The sequence below is a fragment of the Macrobrachium rosenbergii genome, chromosome 16, assembly GCF_040412425.1.
Source record: "Macrobrachium rosenbergii isolate ZJJX-2024 chromosome 16, ASM4041242v1, whole genome shotgun sequence".
Lineage (NCBI taxonomy): Eukaryota > Metazoa > Arthropoda > Malacostraca > Decapoda > Palaemonidae > Macrobrachium > Macrobrachium rosenbergii.
The window spans coordinates 28,644,463-28,666,126 of NC_089756.1; the positions used below are offsets into that span (position 1 = coordinate 28,644,463).

Consider the following 21,664-nt stretch of genomic DNA (forward strand, 5'->3'; position numbering starts at 1 on the left):
CTGCAATTTTTGGTACTGAAAATTGCCAATTTCCTCTTATTGGCGCCAATACATACCTAACAGAGGTGCCAAAAAGCGCCAAAAATCACAGATTTTTGGTTATCGGCAATTTTTGGTTACTGTCACGCCATCAGAACGGAACCCCCGCCGATAACTGGGGACTGCCTGTATTGTTATTATTGTTATTATTATTTAGACCTGCACTGTATGCATTACTTAAGGTTCTTTGGCTTGGTGTTGATTGGTCACCAATGTGATGTTGACTGATTAATGGCTTGTCTCCTCAGGCCATTAGGTTGATGTGAAGGTCACGGTCACATTTTTGTAACCGTGGTGACCTTAGGGCATGTTTTTCTGATTGTTGTAAAGACTTGGATCACATGGACACCATGGCCATGGGTTGAGGGTCTTAATATTATCATTGTCTGTATGGGTGGTCAAAGTAGGTGGTTTTTGTGTATTGGAGTTGAAATTCCTTAAGGTTAGTTGAAGGAGGACTTGCGCTTGAGAATTCACAGCACCTTGAGGAATCTCAAGTGATGGTTATTAAGATTGTTGTCAATGATATCCATGGATACTGTTGGATTGAAGTAGAATTTTTCACCACTACCCAGCCTCCCAAAGGTGCCCTCCTGAACATGGTAATACAATAACCTTTAAGTTTTTCAAAGGTTGTGTCATTATTGTTCCAGTGCAGGTCCTGTGATATTGACAGAAAGGCCATTGAAACTGGTAAACTGCATCATCATGAGGGTTATTTTTAGTAAGGAAGTTTGATCACCTTGTGGTTTGGTTGATTCTAGAAGGTATGACATGCCTAATTACCTACATCTTTTCCTAATGCCTTCCCTGTTGAGTAACCGAGATGTGTATGTTGTCAAGCCTGTTTAAAGCTCTTGCTAACAAGAGGCCTAGAACCTAAGTGTGGCTAAGCAGAATGAATGATGAATATTCTACTCCTACTCTGACTTGAGCCAGACATATGCTCTGTAGGGCCACAGACTTAAATTCAAGTCTGTATACACCAATACCATATTGATGATTTTCCAGTAGACTAAACTTGTATGTAGCTCCATTAATGATAAAATCATTGCATCTGTCCTAAATAGCTGTAATAGTTGTGTAAGATTTTGTTAGTTGCCATAGGAAGTTGTCAGAAATTAAGATTTAAATCATTTTTAGGTATCAAGACACACTCCATCATTTTGTAGTGCCTTTTCCCTTTTCAGCCTTTTGCTGTTGACTTAGTTAGTTAGTTATAAATGATTTGTTTAACCAGACCTCTGAACTCTTTTAGGGTTCTTCTCGGGCTGGGATTGCTGTTGACTTACTTCTAGCAGTTAAGGAAAAGCAAAGTGTAAATTATTTAAGTGACTGAAGTAAGATTATTTTTTGTTTTCAGTTTTGTCAAAGGCTGGAACTATACACTCATACAAAATTGGGATGCAATTTGCAAATACTGTTATTGTAAGGTAATTAATTATTTATATTTATGATACAGAAATTGGTTCAAATTTTAACTTTTTCAGATCCATCCCTTGGTCAGTTTGTGAATCGAATATTGCCTGTGTGTGGGTACTATTCTCAGTTAGCAACATTTATTAAAGAAAAAAGCCAGTATCATCACGGTGTTGTCAACCAGGCTCTTGCCGCAGCTATTAATACTCTTATTCAGGATTATTTGGTAAGTTGATTGTCGATAGTCTCAAAACTATTTCAGTTGCATTCACTTACATATGCTGCAAAGCTTTGGTAACCCAGATCATTTTTGGAAAATAATGTGTTCACATGTACTTGGAAGTTAAATGATCAGAGGTTTCATGGCATAAGTAGGCAAATTTGATTTTAGACCATATCCATACAGGAAATAAATAGACAGGTAGGCACCATTCAAGACAGTTTCTAAACAGTAATGATGAGCCTGGAAATCAGAAAAAGATTTCAAGTTATAGTATTTATCCTTCCAAAATCATGAGTAGAATAACATGTGTTTTACTGTACTGTACTACAAGTTACAGTACTGTATTCTGATGTATGTATGTACTTTAATCCACACTGAACAAAAATGTTGGATTAAAAAATTGATTTGTTTCAACCACAAACCTATCACTCATGTAAAGCCCACATTCATGGCCTTTGAATATCCCAGATGACAGTCTTTAGCCTCAACAGGCAGAAAATGAGTGTTAAGAGGTCTTATGCTCCACTTGTAGCCACAGAAATACGGCAGTCAGCTGCTTCACCTTCTGTGTTCCTGCATTCTGTTAACGCAAGCAAAATTCCTTTGACTGTTTTCATTGTGGAATTGTCAGAAAATTATTCACCGATTTTCACACTTCTTCATCAGTTTACATAACTTCTTAAATAAGTGTTCAGTAAATTAATAATACCCGTACAGGTAGATATTTGTCACCAGTTTCAAGATACATTTGCTTGTTGGTTAGCAAAAAGCTTAACCTTTGGAGAATATCAGTTCCCTTGCATTAGTCAGTGCTAGTTTTTTTTTAGGTTTTTATTTATTTTTTGTATTTAGTAGGTTGCGGTTTTTTGTTGGTAATAATAAAGGCCAAATGGGTTCTTTAGATTACATAACTAGAGGTCAACAGTTACAGTTATTTTGAAGTGCATGCTCATTCATGCTTCTGAGCTTTAGATTTTATGTATAAGTTTACTTAATAGTAGTTTCTTAGACAGTATAGTCACAATTACAAGGTAAGTGTCAGTCATGCTAGTTTCAGGATCTGCTGTTTGTAGCTCACTTATTTACTAGATTATCCTGTTAAAGTAAGAAAATCTGATAAGTTGAGGTCTTGTAAGTTGAGATGCCAGTGTAATTAAAAACTACTACTAGTAATTTTATATTATACAAAATTTTGGATTATTGTTTGAATTCACAGTTTTAGGAAAAAACATACTCGTATACCCAACATTTTACAGTCCTGGTGTTAGGTTAGGCATGATATGCACAACTCACCTTGAATTTATTATAACTCAAACTCTTTTACTAAGTTAAAGGAAATTTGTATTATTAGGGGAACACATTGAACTCCTCTTATTATTAATTTGTATATTATTGCAGCTATTGATTACTCAGCTGGAGGAGATGCATCGACAGTGGACTCTAACATTGCACAAGCTTTTCTTCTACATTGAAAAAACCATGGGAGTCATGGATACCTTGGCCTGCATCACAAGCATAATTAGCAGAGTATGTTGTTTTTCAGTGGTTCCCTTTTTACTTGGATAATATGCTTGCTTTTGGAATATGATGGCATTTGAATGTAGTTTTGTTTCCTGTATGTTTGCACAATTGTGAAAAATTTTTGTAGGCATTCAAAAACTGTGGATTAATGGTTTCAGTTTTTTTTAAACTTTTTGCAACACAAAGTTTTGCCAAATAAACCCATCAAGTGTGTACATGCTTACATTTGTGCCCTGAATGTTCCCCAAGTTCTACAGAAAGAAGTATTGCAGTCTCATGCATGCCCAACATGAACCCACAGCTGAACTAGGAAGATTTGTTCATGTGGAAAAACATGTTTGTTGCCTCACGTCAGTGCGATCAACTTGCACTATTCAAGTTTTGAGTGGTCTTTCCAGTGCATGATCAGACCAGTACAGATAATCATTGACTTATGACTCATCAACTTAAGACTACTCTGAACATGCAAATATGTGACCATGACTGTGCCCAGGAGCAAAAGTTCAGCAGGCTAAATGCGAGTCATTTTACATCCAGCCAGGCTTACCAAGCTCATGGGTTGTCTAACAATTCATTACTCTTTCTAATTGTTCACAACCACTTACTATAAACAACAGCGAGTACGTACATAAGCAACTGAATCAAGAAACAGCTGTTTGCCATAGTTTGTTCCATGATTAGCACATGTTTACTAAGAGTTGCATTACATTTGCTTGACTTGCACACTTAAAAGTAAATTAGATGCCCATATTTTGTTGGTCCTAGACAATATGACTGCAATGTCTTATATCAAGAGGTTAGGCTCATGCTGAGCTCCTCTCAAATCAGTAATTGCTAACTTGCTTCCACAATCAGGAAGTGGATCATTCTGCCACTTGAGAACCATCAATTTCCACTGTGTGTCACTGAACCTGGTCATTCAGGCAATAACAAGAGATGCATTCCTACAAGACTGGAGCAAATGGGGGACGATATACCTTTTTCCTTCATGTCCCAGATTTTGAAAGTTTTGAACAATCCATTAGCTGTCAATGGAACTGCTTGCCTAGTAGCCCTGAATTAGCCAAACAGTTATTGGTTCCTTATTTCTTCAACACCAGGCAAAAGAATAGATTCCATTGCCATCCATTGTTCTATCCCAGACAGAAATTCGAAAAAATACAAAAATTGAAACGTGTGGCACCGGCCTTGTAGCCGCTCAAGAACTAAGGGCGGTTGACTCAAAAACTTCATGGATCATGGAAGTTGCCGGACCAAGGATTGCTGGATTTTTGAGGTCAGACTGTACCTTCATGGTACATTACAGAAAATACCCCTTTTCAGTTACCACTAAGAGAAAGTCAGTGGCAAAAGGCTGAGACTGGAAGAGCATACTTGCTGTAAAGTTGACAGTTTGTGTCATGAGATGCAATGACTTTTTGAATGAGCTACATACAAGCTTAGTCTATTTGAATCTCCTTCAATATATAATTGGTACATACAGTACAGACTTGAATTTAAGTCTGTTGTCCCCCAGTGCATGTGTCTAGCACAGGTCACAGTAGGAGTTTGTCTGCTTGGCCACACATGGGTCTTAGGTCTCCTGGCATGAAGAGCTATAAACAGGCTTGACAACATACTATGTCTCAGTTACTCGACAAGGAAATTATGACTGGTACAGGCCAGTGGCTTCATCATGCTTTCTAAAACTGACCAAACCATTAAACTTGGAATATACTACAAGAATATGAAGAGATTAAACCTTTTAATGAAGAATACCCTTAGCACTTCAACACAACGCCCGCATGAAAAAGATTGGTGTACCAGTTTCAGTGCCCTTTCTTTGGCTACTGCAGCACCAGCATAGGAATGAACATTATGCGGTCTTCAATAAAGTTATTGTGCCAAATTAAAAGAGCACCATGAGAAGTGAATAATTCTACTCCAATTCAGTAAAATTTCACATTTGCTTTGGGCATCATTGATAATGATCCTAATAACTGTCACTTGAGATTCCTTGAGGTGCTGCTAACCTTGAAGCTCAAGACCTTCAGTATAACCCAAGATACCCATATTACTCCCAGTGTGCAAAAACCAAAAACTGCCTACTTTGACCACCCTTACAGGCAATAATGGTTCATTCTTATACCCCCAATGAACACTGTCTCCAAGATACAAAGTCTTATAACAATCAGACCACAGGCGTAACCTGAGGTCAGTGTGGTTTGATGATGTCAAATGTTGAAGAATGCAGACACTGAAAATATTTTTCCCTAGGAGTACGGTCCAGGAGACTGACAGGTGTTAGTTACCAGACAGTGGAGTGTCTTCTGTGTATGCACGTAGGAGTGCTCTTCTTTTAACTCTTCAAGTTGGCTGGATTGGTTGCATTTCATTGGAGTCAAAAATATTTTTATTGGGTATGAATAAAAATCTATTTTATTAAGGATAGCATTAAAACACTGTACAAAGCTTGGGTTGAATAGTATGCAGTGATATATAGTTACTGTACCTATAATGAATAGTAATACCTTGATTTATAACAGTGTGACAGTTTTTAGTTACAATGTAGTTTTTTGGTCCATAGTCCTATCATAAATAAAGGGATACCTTAAATTCTATATCAGGATTTTTTAAAATTTTTATATTAGTGTACAGTATAAAAATTTCTGTTTACAAGTAATTTTAACATATTTTGACTATGTTTTCTGTTACAAATGTGCTATGATAAATTTATTCAAATTCAGGTTGACATTGAAATGAGCATTATTCCATGAAAGGGCACATTAGGGAGTGATCAAAGGAAAATATTGCAAAGCTTGTAAGCAGTCAGTGAAGATTGGGGTGTTATTTGCCACAGACTATTTTGCTTTAACCCAGAAGTTGCAAAGGGTTAATGTAATATTGAAGATATTTGTTGGTATTGTAGAATGAAATTTTATTCTCATAAACTCTACATAATGTACTTCAGTCAGGTGCTCATGGAGGTGCCGTGCTTAGCCTACTTCACGACCGTACCATCAGCCTCACTGGGTGTGCATACAGGCAAGATGTCATGGTATTTCTCACTCAAGCCACAGCAGAACCATTTATGGACATGCTTTCTAAATGGTTGTACAGAGGTACTATAAAGGACCCATATCATGAGGTAAGTGATTTAAAATTAGATAATTATTACTTTAGTAAGTGTGTACAGTATTTCAATTTGCTTTTGACATTGTGCATTTTACATGTGAGGCAGTAAATTATTTTAGTGGAGGATCACATATCTTGTTGTTAGGAAGGCTCTTTTATCCCAAGTTTATTACCCCTCAAAGAAATGAAGTGGCAGAGCTCTTTGCACAGACCCATTGCATTTAAAGGAAAATACTAAACATTTTTCTAAAGAAATGAATGGCAAATGGGTATGTGAATATGATTTACATAAAAATTTATTGCAGTTTTGTAGTTGTGGAGGATTTCAGATAACCACCACTTCAAATTGAAGTGTATGATTTGTGTTTGGTCAGTACGGTATACTGTTTTTTACAATAAATTACTATAAGTTTTATTGGAAAGTACCATCAAAGTTGATTAATGGCACATTTTCCTGAGCAACACTTGACAAGACTTCCAAAACTTGGCTCAGTAACTTTGAAACCTTGGTTCAAGTAACACTGTGACATCAGCCCCTTGGGCCAGTTTCACCAACATTAGATTCCTGGATCTCCAAATTTAGCTTCACTGCACTGTTATAACACTATAAATTTTTATATTACATTCATTGAAAAAATAGAAGCTTTAAGGTACATCATGTGTCAAATGAAAGGATACAAATTTTACTTTGTTAATGCCTAATGTTACTTTGGGAGAAAATCAGTAAAATTCTTATGGTATACTGTACAACATATCTTAAAATTTAATGCTGATAGTATAAAGTTGTATTCATAGTTCGAATCCTGTGATCTGTGATGCAACTCCTTTCAGTTCATGGTAATGGATCGCGAGAATGGGAACGAAAATATGGATGAGGCTATAACGGATGACTACTGGGAGAGACGCTATTCAATAATTCATCAGAATATTCCAACTTTCCTCAAGGCTTATGATAACATTATCCTTCGCACTGGAAAATACCTAAATGTTATAAGGCAGTCAGGTATGTTAATGTATTCATTATGCATTGTTTTCCATCATGCTGTTATTCCCAAGCTTGGGCCATGTTTATCTAAAATATGAGTAAATGCTGGTTAGATAATTGAATGCTACAAATGACAGCTACATCACTACTATGGAATTTGGAATGAAGATGTCTAGGAGGCATAGGCCTGACAGGACTTCTAGGAGGTTGTACCACTTGGAATCTCTTGATTGGAGCCTTGTCGTCCTTCCTCCTAACTCGAACGGGACGCGTTGGAGAAGGAACAACTGTAGAGTCTTTCTCAGCTCGAGATTTCTGATGGCGAAAGGATGACGGATGAGACACATTTCCCACAGGAACACGTACATGTGCAGGAGAAACACGGCCGTGGTCTGAAGGCGAAGAAGAAGAGATGGTCTTCTGTTTCTTGGGGAGAGGAGTTGCAACAGTCCTTAATCCTCCAATGCCTAATGCAGGAACGGACAGGAGGGGCAGAAGACAAAGAAGAGGATGAGGAAGAGGGGATGACGCATTTAAGACAAAGAAAGAGATATATCGCTGCTCTTCTAAGAAACGCCATATTTCACTAAGAGCAGAGGTCATAGTGTCGAGTACAGTTTGAACGAGAGAAGAAGCAGACGGCACAGCTGCAGATCACGTCATAGAAGTAGGCTGTGACACCACGGGAGCAGACAAACTCTGAAAGCAATCTGTGGGAGCAATTGCAGGCTGAATGGAAGGTGACCCAGGATGATTTGTAGAGATAACCAATGGCATCTCGCTAGGAGGTGTAATGCGAGACCCAGTAGAGTGAAGGCCAGAAGGGTTGGGAAGTGTCATGGCAGCCAACACTGGAATGTGTGAAGACATGAAATGGGACAGCAGGCCATCTAAGGTTGGTGCCCCTGATAGACCTAATGAAGCCCAAACAACTGACATCTTCTGTGCATCTAAGTCTGGAACAGAGGGGAAAGATGGCGCTGCTCCCACCCTCCCAGGAGGGGAAACATTCCCCCCGCTCCCCAAAGAGAGACAGGGCAGCATGAGGCATATTCAGAGAACCTTCTCCCAAACTTCCAAAGACGAATTAATGAAAGAAAAGGAAGGAGACAAACCTGACAGGAAGGGGAGAAGCAGAACAATTAGGAACCTGAGAAACATCCATTGAGCGAGGAGAAAATCCTTCTCAAGATGGTGCCTCTGACTTCCTCTTGTGCTGCTTCTTCATGCCAAATCTCTTCCACTGCACAGGAAGCCAAGAATAATACTCAGGGCAAGGGTTAGTCACATTATAATCATTCGATCTGCACCTACTACAAGTTGAATGGGGTTCAGTCTCAAAGGAAGCCATATAACATGAGCAAGGATAGGAGCCTACACCAGGACATTTTCTCTGAGGCTTACGGGAACTTTTAGCTGGGTTTTGGGATTGCATGATAAAAACCAAAACACACACACTAAACACATACTGACCACAAAAATAACCAAAAACCACGGGCAAAGGCAAAAATAACCGGCTATTGAGAGGAAGGAGAGAAAGAAACGACCTCTGTCAATGGCGGTAAGAAGAAAACTGATACGACATGGGGTTGTGGTCAGGTCACTGGTCACTTCCCACCTCATTTTCATGATAAGATGCCAGGTATCACCAATTTCTTGCATAAACAATTCTTGTTTTTATTTTTATTGGTTTCCACCTGGCTCCAGAAGATTTATCATAATGTTAAGACCGCAGGTTTGTTAGCTTTTAAAAATACAAATTAATTTAAATTTGTCGTTTTATGCAGATACAAACCTCTGATTAATCATTTTCTGCCATAAGGAATTCTATCACAGCTCTTTGTTTAGAACGTACCTTAGCCACAGACACCATTTTGAAAGTTGATTATAGTGCTGCCTTCTATCAGAAATTAATGAAAATGCATGACATAACACAGCGATGTTTAAAGATGTCGCACACAAAATTAAAGATTTTTTGAACGAAAATTAGCCAAGAAAAATTATGTTGCATTACTTATTGAATACCTCTCAAACATACATGTACTTACATACACAGTTTATATCAATCAGTCAGTTCATCAGTGTGATTTTAGTTGCTCAAATAATTTTATATGTATATTTGTATGTACAGTTGTAATGTTATGTATATTTGTATGTACAGTTGTAATGTTAAAAGATTTCCTTTAATAAAGTTACTCTGTACACAGATCCTAATGTTACCAGCCCAGAACAACAGAAGCTCTCTTATAATATGCGTGACAACTCCTATGCTGAAGTTATTGAACGAACCTATAATTTTGCTTCTAAAAGGCTTTTAGAATTATTGATGAAGGAAAAGGATTTGATGGGAAGACTAAGGTAAGATCATTTTTATATTTTTTTATTAGAAGTATATTTAGATATGTTTCTGTTTGTAGTAATTATTATTCATTTGTACATACCATATTTGATGGCATACAAGACTCACAGGGATGTTAGGTGCATTGGGTGTGCCAACAGCTGAGCTAAGTCACCTCGAGTCACTTGGCTGTGACGCGGTAAGACTTGCTGGGTAGGCCACCAAAGTGTGTATGTGTGCGTATGAACCATTGGCCCAGTTAGGCTGTTACACTAACAGTATCCTTTTGCAAAAGTCAGATAGTATGGCTAGATTGAAAATAATGATAATTTCAATCAAAGTTGTTGTACTAACAGTATCCAATTATGGGCTAATGCATGTATTATCATGTATCATATTAAAAATATGAATATTGTAGTCATTTGCTATTTGTATTCTGGTCATGTTTACATTCTAAAAATCATCAGCTGATTGAGTTTAACTGACATGATCGTTGTCATTGGTTGTTGAATGAAACACAATTCAGAGATATATTTTTTTGTAAATTAACAAAGGTGGGTTACAAAGTGAAGCTTACTTTTTTTATTGCAGTAAATTTTAGGTGAAATAAAGATGTGATTTTACCAGTTTCTGACAGTACTTTCACCTATTACCAAATGTTTTGCAATTGCATGATATTCAGTTCTTCAGCCACAGCTACAACCTGCAGCTTAAATTTAGGGGTAGACTTTCTTAAAACCCTCTTCTCCATTGCATGACAGATTAGTAAAAACTTATTTTATTTTTACTTATATGTAGAAGTCACCATTGAGAATTAGCAAGTTTTTAACAAGTCAGTAACTAAAACAACTCTTGATAAGCATGCATTAGTATACAGTAACTAAATTTGGCAAGCAGCTATTTTTTTCATGTTTATGCCAGCACTTACTATTGTTTATGCCAGTGGTTTGCATGATACAGGAGTTCATTTTTAATTATGAATAAGTAGTAATTATTAGACAAGCCGTAAGTTTGGTAAGCCTGGTTGAATGTATGGTGATCCACGTGTAGCCATTTGTTTACGATAATTCCTTTTACAATACTGGTAATAATAATAATCTTAATTATAATAATGATAATAGGGTTTTTTAAGTAAATAATATTATTGTAGAGTTGGGCATAGTAGTTCGAACCATCAGTGGTAAATTAGGTCACAGTAGTAAGCATTGGGGATACTGACCATTTACGATAATGCCAGGTTAGGACATGTAAGTGATTGTCAGTCATTTATTAAATAACATTAAAACATTATTTTGACATTGGATGACACTTCAGCTTAGTGGAGACCCCCCTGTTTTGCATAATGAATTATGCATCAAGTTTTTCTCCACAGACCTCTCATCTTTTTTTTTTGAAGAGTTGCTGTTTGGTTTATTTTTTAAATCTAAAGTAATACTTGTGAGTTCTAGTATTTGTGTAGGGTAGTTTAAGGGGATGTGCTGGTATGATTTTTCATGAGTTTTTTAAAACTTCTTGCATGTTGAGATTTTTTGCGATAGGATATTATTTGGTCGTAGGTGTGATAAATTTTCTCCACAAAATTCCATTAAATAAAAAGATATTGGTGTTTTTCTATCCCCATTCCCATTGCACAATCATGATGCTCTTTCTCTCTCTATAAGAATGTATACATGAAAATATGACATCTCTTGGGATTGTGAGGTGAAATTTATGTGCTATACATAATTTATAAAAAAGTGAAGAATCAAGATTTTTGCTTGTTTTTACTTAATTCGTTTCATATGCAATAACTGCTGTTAAAGGCAGTAATATATATATCATAGGAAAGGAAGTTTATCAGTACTTTCTGTGAGATGCCAAAAAATGTCTCTCTTTTTTTTTTTTTTTTTTTTTTTTTTTAGATATATCACTGCTAAAAATTAGTTGAGTTTGTTATGCATTTTATAAAGATACCAGACAAGGTTCAGTGGTATTTCACATGACAAAAAAATTTACATCAGCAATGAAAGAAAATGATTTGTAAGCTCATAAGCAGTAAGTTGTAACAATGTGTGTTTTCCTACACATTTTGGATCCTCTTTCCCCCCTCCCCCATAACTTTAGGGATTATACAGGTATTGCATATAAATTTTCCTTAATTGTCAGTATACCAGGTGGTGGGTAGACCAAGTATGGTTGTGTTCTTGCTAAAGATTACAGAGATCAACAATGCTTTTGTTGGAGTTAAAATTCCTAGCTCTGCAAAAGAGTATATGGGTCTTGGTCAACCTCCATATGCTACTTAACATGATTTATTGTGATTTTAATATTCCATTCCAAGTAATCCTGTTTAGTTCAGTGTATACCACTTTCTGATGGCAAATCAGATTTATGAGATGGTGAAATTATGAGTTTAGGAAATAAAGGGGTGGCCTCTCCATAATGGGGATTACGCCACCTGTAATCAGTTTTTGTCACACGTTAATTTAGCAAGACACTTGAGTAATTTTTCCAAAGTCTTATAGGACTTGCTCAAAGGATTTGTCCCTTAGTTTTTACACTTCAGGAATTTTTGTCAGTTTTGAATGATATGCGTGCTCATCAGTGGAAATGTAATAATATGTAAAATTTATGGGATTGAATACCTTTCAAATTTTACAGTAGTTTTTAGTTTCATTTTTTATGTTTATCCTGTTCTATAATTTTTTTTTTTAAGTTAGGCTGTTTTTGTTTTATTATTTGTTTTTGTAGATATTTATGCAGAATAGTACATACAGTACAATAGTAGAAAATCTGTTCACTATAATTTCATTTTTTAATTGTAGCTTTTATTCATTCATTTTAAAACATTTCAGATCTGTGAAGCACTACTTTCTTTTGGACCAAGGTGACTTTGTTGTACAGTTAATGAGCTTATTAGAAGATGAGCTGAAGAAGAATATTGATGATGTCATTCCTAATCGTTTAGAGTCCTTATTGGAACTGGCTTTGAGGACATCTGCTGCCAACAATGACATGTACAAAGACGACATCGTATGTGAACTACAGCCTATCACTCTGATGCATCAAATGCTCAGAATTTTAAGGTGACTTTCAGCTGATTGAAATAGTTCTTTTCTCCTCTTGGAACTGTATACTCACTGTTTTGTTCTTGTGTGAAAATCTTTCTCCCAAAGTACAGTATTATCCCCAGTAGCATACTTTAGTTCATCTTGCAGCATTAACAGATCAACCACATCACTGAGTTAATCAAAATTTCTGGAGGGATGAAAGGACTAGATGTAATGGTGTTGAAATTAATTTAAAGCTCTTCAAAATTGTAATGTAGAAATATGTAATATTGTCACATTCATGTTTAAGGAAAATTTGTTTTTTAAATGCTACAGTATATTTTATTACAAATATGGGAACAAAGATAGATAATTGCCTTTTGCATAAAGTTTTCAGTTTCAAGTTTGAAGGTTGTTGTTTATAAGCATACCGAGTGTTTACAGTTATGTGGTATGTGTCGGCAACATTGCTGTACCATAGAGAAGGGGACTACACAGTACTTGCATTGTGTTTTGTAATGTGAAACTTGTATATTTATACACTTGCACTCATACAGTGACAAAATTATATTTATGTATCAAAAGATTTTGGACACCTGAAGCTGTCATACAATTAGGAATGAGAAAGAGGACAAGAAGAATCCAGAAAAATAAAAAATTACACAAAGATTCAACATTACATTACTGTATTAGGTACAGTACCACATTACAGTAAATAATACTGTACACGAGAGAGAGAGGGGGCGTTGTGTGCACAGTAATTGTGAAGTGTTTTGTGGCTTTTATGTTAAAACAGATACACAGAGGTGTTTATGGTATTTTTTTATATTGCATGTGGTTTGTATAGTTTATTTATCTTGTAAGTAGGGAGAACTACTACAGTCTTTGGTCCTTAACATATTTCATTACTAATTGGGAGGGGCAGACCCCCAAGTTTTTGAGAAGTTTAGATGCCACTATTGTAATTTTTTTTGTTATGTAGTATTTCCCTCCATTTTGTTTCGAAAGTTGTCCTTGTCTATCACAATTTTAAGAATCTTAACTTTAAAATGTGTTATGTAATGTACATTATCATTCAGTCTTTGCATAACTAAAGATACTGGTTTGTCTGACAGCATTGATACAGAGGATGAACATGACTTCTACCTTCAAGAAGACAGATTGCAGCTCTCTGGTCTCCAGGGATTTTCTCTTGGCTATCGTGTCACTTGGCCTGTTTCTCTCATCTTGGACCGGAAAACCATCACTCTTTATCAAATGATATTTCGTCATTTGTTTTTCTGCAAACACGTGGAAAAGCTATTGTGCAGGTGAGTACTGTGTGTTACATTTTTTTAATAGATTTTTGTGGTTTAGCCTTTTACGCTATTGCTTTAGTGTTACTTTTGTGCTTGATAGATTGGTAAACATCCACGAAATAACTGTCAGTTCATTGCTTGGTTTTAGATGTTAAGAGTTGTTTGTAACTATTTTTAGTGGATTAGGCTATATAATGAAAAACGTATAGAAACAAATTATGTACTATGGTTTGTTTTTTGTAGATTATATTGCTCTCTTGTTTTTGCAGAGTCTGGGTAAGCAACAAAGTAACCAAGAGCTTCCCACTCTCTGCCTCTCGGACATACAGTTCAGCTTTTGCTCTTAGGCAGCGTATGCTGAATTTCATTCAGAATATTGAGTATTATATGATGTTTGAAGTTATTGAGAGAAACTGGCAAACTTTTATCAACAAAATGCAAAAGGTAAGTTTACAGTTTATACTGAAAGATTTACTACTTATGAGGTAATGATAAAGTGAAGGGTAAATTTACCGTTGGTTGTAGAGAGTAAATTTAACATTTATAAGATTGCAGTTAACATTTATATGTCACATTCAATCTATACTGACTACAGTAAAAATGTGGATTCACTGACTTGGACATTATAGAAAAATTTACTTCTATGGCTTGGTGAGTAAAGCTCTGTGCACATAACTCACTTGCCTCTTAAATACAAGTACAAGCCAGTCTGAGAACTAAGGAAATGTTTCTTATATAATGAATTTAAAAAAATAATCTACATATATAAACTGTGTTTGTGTGTAAAGTTTCTACGTGGCTAACTCTCCACCACCACAACAGATTTACCTGGTAAGGTAGGAAGGCAGTCATGGAGTACCCTCATGACCATGTACTTGTGTGTCATTGGCTTTACCCAACATATGATCTGAGACGCCACTTCTGTGTTCATGCTGTATCAGAAACGGATTAAACCTCAATAATAAATTGGTGTACTCTGGGCCACCTATCTATGACTTACCATTGCATAGGTAAGTTGGTGTTGACTGCTGCAGGCAATATGGACTGCTTGTGGACATCACCCACTGTGGCTTTATTGACTTATTTACCCTCCAAACTGCACAACTCCTCTGGGGGCCCACCAGCCACTCGGCCACCAATGTATACCACTCCTGCAGGAGTTCCCTGACATCTGGCCAGAACTTTGTCAGACCCTTGGATACCCTGCTAAACATGGTATCCTCCATCATATAAAAATAACTCCAAGTTCCTTCAACCACCGGAGAAACTACAGTACTTTCTGCTGAAAAGGCCTTCAGAGAACTATGAAACTGATAGGCCTTTGCCAGAAGGCCTCCATCCCCTGGGCCTCACCTCTCCACATGGTCAAGGAGCCAGACAGATCACTGCACCCTTGTGGAGACTAGAGGTGACTAAACCTTCAAACAGAACGTGACCACCACCTTCCCAGCATAGCGGACGTCACATCCTGATATATTGTCGAGATTTGATCTGCTTTTGATACAGCATGCAGACAGAAGTGTACTGCCTCAGATCTTGTGGTTCAGGTGTTGCCAGTGACACAAGCAAGGGTTGTTCCATGATTGCCTACCTATCTTACTGGCTAAATTCAGTGGGGCAGTGGAAGGATTGGGCTGCACAGTACCAATCAAAGCCAGCCCATGTCTTTTAAGTCTTTCAGAGTTTATGGTGAAACCTTTTATCCCGCATTATTTATTTTACTACTAGAACAATAAACTCAATATTTTTGTTGGTGGTTGATAATAACAGATTAAAACAGAAATAATTGTACATATCACTGGTTATATGTGAAGTGAGGATGTACATATTACATTACATGGCTATACATTGTATTTAATTGATAGGCTTGGGCAGTTTGAACTTCCTAAAATAATCTCTTGCACCTTACTCTGTACAGTAATAGATATTTTGTGGTTATCATCTGTACACAGATAAATTTTGTAAACTAATGGTTTGTATTTCTGAAACATTAGAACTTTTGTATTTTTTATATGTATTGCCTCTAAATGCAGGTGCACTTGAAAAGAGATATTGATTGGTGTGTTTTAGGTCGAGAACGTTGATGAGGTTTTAGTCTTCCACAATGACTTTTTGAAAGACTGCCTTAAGGACTGTATGCTAACTTCGCCAGAGCTGCTACGAATTATATCAAAATTGACCAGCATTTGTGTCGGTTTTGCTAATTTTATAGAGGTACGTCAGATTTTTTTTTGGCATCTTTTAGAACATTTTAACAACATTTTATTTGTATCCTTGTACTGGAATACCCTACATTGCAGGACAATAAATATTTTTTTTATTATAGGTTATTCTCTATCATCTGAAGTATTGCTTTATATCCTACTGAGATATTATTTTTAACTGGGTGCTACAGTATCATATTGCATTCAGAGAAATGCAAGAAATTAAGAAAGAAATAGCTTTTGAACGAGTCTTTATTGTTCACACGTTATTGGTATCAGAGATTTAGGTCATGGCATCCGTACAGTACTATATTAGCTGGAGCAAGGGCATTTTTTGTCTCGTCACAATGCATAGTTGAAGTGATATTAAGGGTAATCAACTTTACAAAAGTTGTATTTTGTTGAATGCTCTGCTGTACAGTGATCACTTTGATTTTTTTAGCAATAATTTTCTTAACAATATTTATCATACATCATTAGGTTTCTGAAAACGTGTTTACATTCACAAAGGGGAAAAAGCCAAATGCATCATAATTCAATGTATAAAGAGGTACTTAACAAAAGTTTCCACTGTAAATTGTATAGGCTGCATCTCATATATAGATAACAGTATGTTGAGCTCCCTGTTGTAGTTTGATAAGTTGTCAACCTAGTTTTCTTGTGTGTGAGTTCAAGAACTCGGGTATACAGGCTTGCTGAATATTCATCCATTTAAACATAGCTTCACTTCATTCATTTTCTCTTTAATTGTTTACTCTTGTATATTACTTAGTGTTTTGTTTTACTTTTGAGATTTAGAATTTGAAAGTATCCAGTATGTCTGATATTTTTGTGTAGTGTGGAAATTTAAGTAGGTGATGCAGGTGTAGTAACAATCTTAACAAGACATACCTTTTGGTGAACCTGTAAAACATCTCTACAATTATGCTCTTTGGTTAGCAATGATTGTGCTAGTAAAGTTGGATGATGCAGTATTAATTTGTTCACAAAACACCAATTACTTATGAATATTCTACATCTTCATGAATCTTGGACAGTCCGTCCCTGATTCAACTACAGAAAATTATAAGCTTGTTTGCCCCGTGTATCCTGAGACCTTATGCAGTAGGAGCATTGTTTATTGTGTCTAACTTTTTAGTAATAAGGTTTCATTTTCATAGACATTATGTCTTATAATTTTTCCAGGATTAATTTATTTGGGATGAAGCTTACCTACTGTTAAAGATAGCTATGTCTTCGTGCTGGCCAGCATTCAAATGAAAGGTCACTTGCTGACCCGGGTGACTGTCTAATTGACCTGTTCTCCACCAGGTGTTGGTTTAGTGTTTTGACTCGTCAGAATTCTTCATGTTGCAGCTATGAGGGGTTGTCGGTATTCCCCTGGTTTGGCCGTGTTCACGGTATTGTATTTGTGCCTTTGTTCTTCAGGATGTTTTCACAGTATTGTATTTGTGCTTTTTGTCTTCAGGATGTCTTCACAGGAAGCAAACCAAAATCACCAGGCTCTGCAGATGATTACACTGTTAGCAGGATGTTTGATTTGGATTTAGATAAACACATTGTTTGTACTGGCTGCAGGGGTCTAGAGTGTGATCTTGAATATAGGGGAATGTAAGGATTGGTCAAAGGATTTTATGCTCAAGTTTCTTAGTCATAGAGGAGAATGGAAGTACAGTAGATAGTTTAAGCAGGACATAATCTGCCTTTTCTCCTTCTCAAGTGCCTTTGCCTTCATTTGTCTCTACTCAGTCTTTGGCTCTTTTCTGACACTCCTTTAGTAGACCAGAGACTTTGTCTTAGCTCTGCCTTCCACTCCCTTTTAGGTTCAGGAAAGACATTTTGAGGAGTTACAGCAGGATGTGAACGTTATTTTAGAGCCAGTTGAAAGGTTTAACAGACTGTAGGGAACTGTTCGGTTTTCCTCCATCGTGTGTGACATTTTTGCATTCCCCTTTGAGATGTAAGGTGCCCTTGTCTTCATAGCCCTCACTGATAGATAGGTATAGACAGTGGTATTAAAAAATAATGTATCTGTGGTGAGTTATTCTTATTTTGTTAAGTCATTGTTCTGTACCTATCGGCAGTTCCCTTCCTCTGCCCCTGCTAATTTTACCATTTCTAGTCATATCATTGTGACTGAATCTTCAGTTGACTCTAATCTAGACTCATTTCTAGCTGTTTTCCTGTCAGGTGTTGCTGGCACTTCTTTCCCCTTCTTCCCATCCTTCCCCATTCTATGGCACCTAGTGGCACTTCATCTTCTCATGCTCACCTGTGTTGTTTCATCTCAGGACAGCCAAATTGGTCAGCATTGGCCCTACTTTCCCCTTCAGTAGAGCTGGACATGAGTTTTAAGGAGTCATCTGTTGTCACCCTGACTCCTCTGGCTGAAAAAGAGATTGAAGCGTAGGAGTCTCCTGTTCACAGGTGCTTGCTGGAAAGTTGTGCTTCGCTTTATTTTCATTTAGTGGAGAAAAAAGGTTCAGTAGAGACTAGGTCTCGGTTATCTTCAAAAATCTCTGCCCCCATTAATTCTTTGAAGAAACCCAGATTTTCTCTTGATTAGAGGATGACTCGATGATATTTCTTGGGCTATGGTGCATAAAGCTCCTTTTAAGAATGCCAGTATTTGTGTGTCATATTTTATGAAATCATTGCCTTCTATGATTTGGGCACATTACCAGCTCTTAAACCACCTTTGGTTGAAGATTCTATTTTCTTTGCCTGTCTTGTTCCTTTGTAGTACTCTTGAGACTGACAAAGTGCTTTGGATATGCTGAGACGGAGATTTTGTCAAGGTCTCTGTTTAGAGTTGTTGGAAATTTATCTTTTCCTGAACTTTCGCTTGGTACAATCGCCTCTTCTCCACCTCAGCTTGTAGAGAGTTTGTTGTGTCAGCGGGAATTTAGTGTGGGAAGAGTCATTAGAGTTTTTGACTTTCATTGTCAAGGCCATTTCAGGCACTGCAGTTGAACATTCTCATGCTTATATTAACTAGGTTTCTTCTGCACAGGAGATGGCAACTGTTTTGATTGCTCCTATTGGTCACCCGACTTTTTTTTTTTTAAGGCAATAAGGGAGGATATATTGGTACAGGATAATAGAGAATTTGTCAGATAATCTGTTTTAGTCAGGGGTGAAAAGGCCTGCCTCTTCTGTTCAGGCCCTCCAGTTGAAAGTCATACCTCTTTCTCGAAGGACTTTTCATACTGCTAATACCTTTTAAGGATCTGTTCAGCCCTCAGGTTCTGGTAGGAGGCAAACTGCAGGCCTTCTGGCATGTTTGGAGAGACTTAGCAGAACCTGGGGTGGTGGAGGCACTGAAGAAGAGCATGTAATTTCTTTCTGGTTTTGCCTCCACTGGCATCGTCTACTATAGTCTCTCCTTTGAATCTTCTCCTGGTGGAGAAGTATCCCGTTCTTCAGAAAGAGGATGTATCTCAGAGAAGAATGCAATGGAGCAGATGTTGGTCAATCCCCCGAGATTTTACACTGACTTTATTCTAGTGCCGTAAGCGTATGGATAAATATATACGAGATGTATTGGGAAGGGGAGATGTAGCACCTATCCCAAGGAAATCTCATGGGTTGACTATTATTCCTGGTGTCACTGAGCTGAGGTGTGAATGTTGCCATAAGAGTTGCCATATAGTCATTTATGGCCCATTCAAGTATGTAGTGAGAAGTTTTTCTACAAATTTTGTTCTAATTGGTTTAGACTGTTAGTAGCTTTATTTTGGTAGGCATGCTTTCTTTAGTCCTGTATTCACTATGGGTTTAATGTGAGAGCCATGCTTTGTCTGCTGAGTGGAGGACAACTGAGAGCTTTAGCATAGCTTGGAATCATGTTGTCTACCAGGTCATTCCAAGGGTCACCAACGCAAAGGTCAGCTCACTGATGTTGCCCAGAGTACACTGATTTACTGTAAAGATCTGATTTGCTCTTGATACAGTATGTGTATGGGAAAAGTGCATACAATAACAATGTTGAGGTCGAGCTAGATGACACGGTTCGGGTAATGTTGGTGACTTGACCACGGTGTAGTTAATGTACTTCATGATGGCTGTCAAAGTGTGGCAGCAGAGCTTGGGTCCCACAACAGTAGTAAAATGTATGAAATAAGAGTGTTTTGGACAGATCTCAGGAATTAACTTAAAAGGAATCGTTCATATTTCAGTACAGTGAACCCCCCATATTCGCGGGGGATGCGTCCCACACCCCCCTGCGAATAGGTCAAATCTGCGAATGCTTAACACCCCTCTAAAAACACTTAAAACTGCCCATTTTGATAGCTTAAACCAAGAAAAACCCTGTAAAAATGCTTATACCTGAGTATTTTAATATTTTTATCACAAAAAGTGCATTTATTCATGAAAATTATATGAAAATACAGTAATTAGTGAATATTTCTCAGTGAAAAATACCGCGAATGGGCAAATTTTCCGCGAATGATGGCTAGATATGTTCCACAGAAACCCGCGAATGCGTGAGTCCGCGAACCATGAGACCGTGAATACGGGGTGTTTACTGTATTTATTTTTTTGCTGTTTGATATTTGTACCATAGAATTTCTCCTCTAGAAAAAAGAAACTGTAATAACATTGTGATTATTTGTTTATTCCTTATTCTAGTTGCTAGTTTAAAGTTACTCTTGTGAAACTTTTGTTAGTACCTTTTCTGTAGTTTTTGTCATAAGAACAGTAAGCCTCTTCTCCTTGCAGCATTCAGTCATGTTAGATTAGATTATCAGTAGGTATCACATCAAATAAATTGATGTAAAATCAGTCTCAAATTTCTATGAAACTTTTAAATTATATGTAAAGTTTCTTTATTCACTTAAATTCTAGGGTTTATCCAAGGGTAGAAGATAGAACAGCTTTAAACAAAGGAGGTTTACTCTTGTCATACTAAAATTTTTGTGCTGTAAATAATGTTTTACTAGACCTTGTAAGGGTGACTTACATTGTACACTAATGGAGTTGAGTATTGTACATTTACTATGATAAATTCTTGTACTTGTAACTTTTGAGATATAATCTAAATGATGATAATGGAAAGAATGAGACAGTAATGAAATAAAGGTGCTGGGCCAAAGTGGCTTTCTACTTTGAGTAGAGAAATTCATTTAGCATAGATGAACAGGCAAAACTTTGAACAAAATTATCGAACTTTTGTTGTTTTATTCAGTCTATTTTCTTTTGTTCTTTGAATACCTACAGCAGTAAAATAGATGCACTTGGTACTTTGAACCTTTGTGAATGTAACTTAGATCTTATTTATTTATTATATTCTGTAAGTGAATTGGCCAACTAGGTTACAGCTGTCCTTTTATAGTAACTTGATCAGATTAGTTTTAAGCCACATGTATAAAACATTGTTTTCATATAGAATTATGGATGAAAATTGTTGAAGTGATACCCATTTAGTATTTAAGCATTTTTGCAGTGCTGGCATCGATTATACTGTACTAATCTTTGTTTGGTTATGTAGAAA

At 36.7% G+C, this 21,664-nt stretch overlaps 1 protein-coding gene across 4 annotated transcripts in view; it reads left to right on the forward strand.

Annotated features, from left to right (window-relative positions):
- LOC136847242 (gamma-tubulin complex component 2-like) overlaps nucleotides 1-21,664 on the forward strand; it is a 45,892-nt gene that overhangs the window by 8,884 nt on the left and 15,344 nt on the right. For all 4 annotated transcript variants that reach the window (XM_067118735.1, XM_067118737.1, XM_067118738.1 and 1 more), the window contains exons 7-15: nucleotides 1,530-1,684; nucleotides 3,080-3,208; nucleotides 6,153-6,329; nucleotides 7,148-7,319; nucleotides 9,509-9,659; nucleotides 12,474-12,704; nucleotides 13,784-13,978; nucleotides 14,236-14,410; nucleotides 16,037-16,180. In XM_067118735.1, the coding sequence (XP_066974836.1) occupies nucleotides 1,530-1,684; nucleotides 3,080-3,208; nucleotides 6,153-6,329; nucleotides 7,148-7,319; nucleotides 9,509-9,659; nucleotides 12,474-12,704; nucleotides 13,784-13,978; nucleotides 14,236-14,410; nucleotides 16,037-16,180 (1,529 nt within the window). The remainder of the gene's footprint in view (nucleotides 1-1,529; nucleotides 1,685-3,079; nucleotides 3,209-6,152; nucleotides 6,330-7,147; nucleotides 7,320-9,508; nucleotides 9,660-12,473; nucleotides 12,705-13,783; nucleotides 13,979-14,235; nucleotides 14,411-16,036; nucleotides 16,181-21,664) is intronic.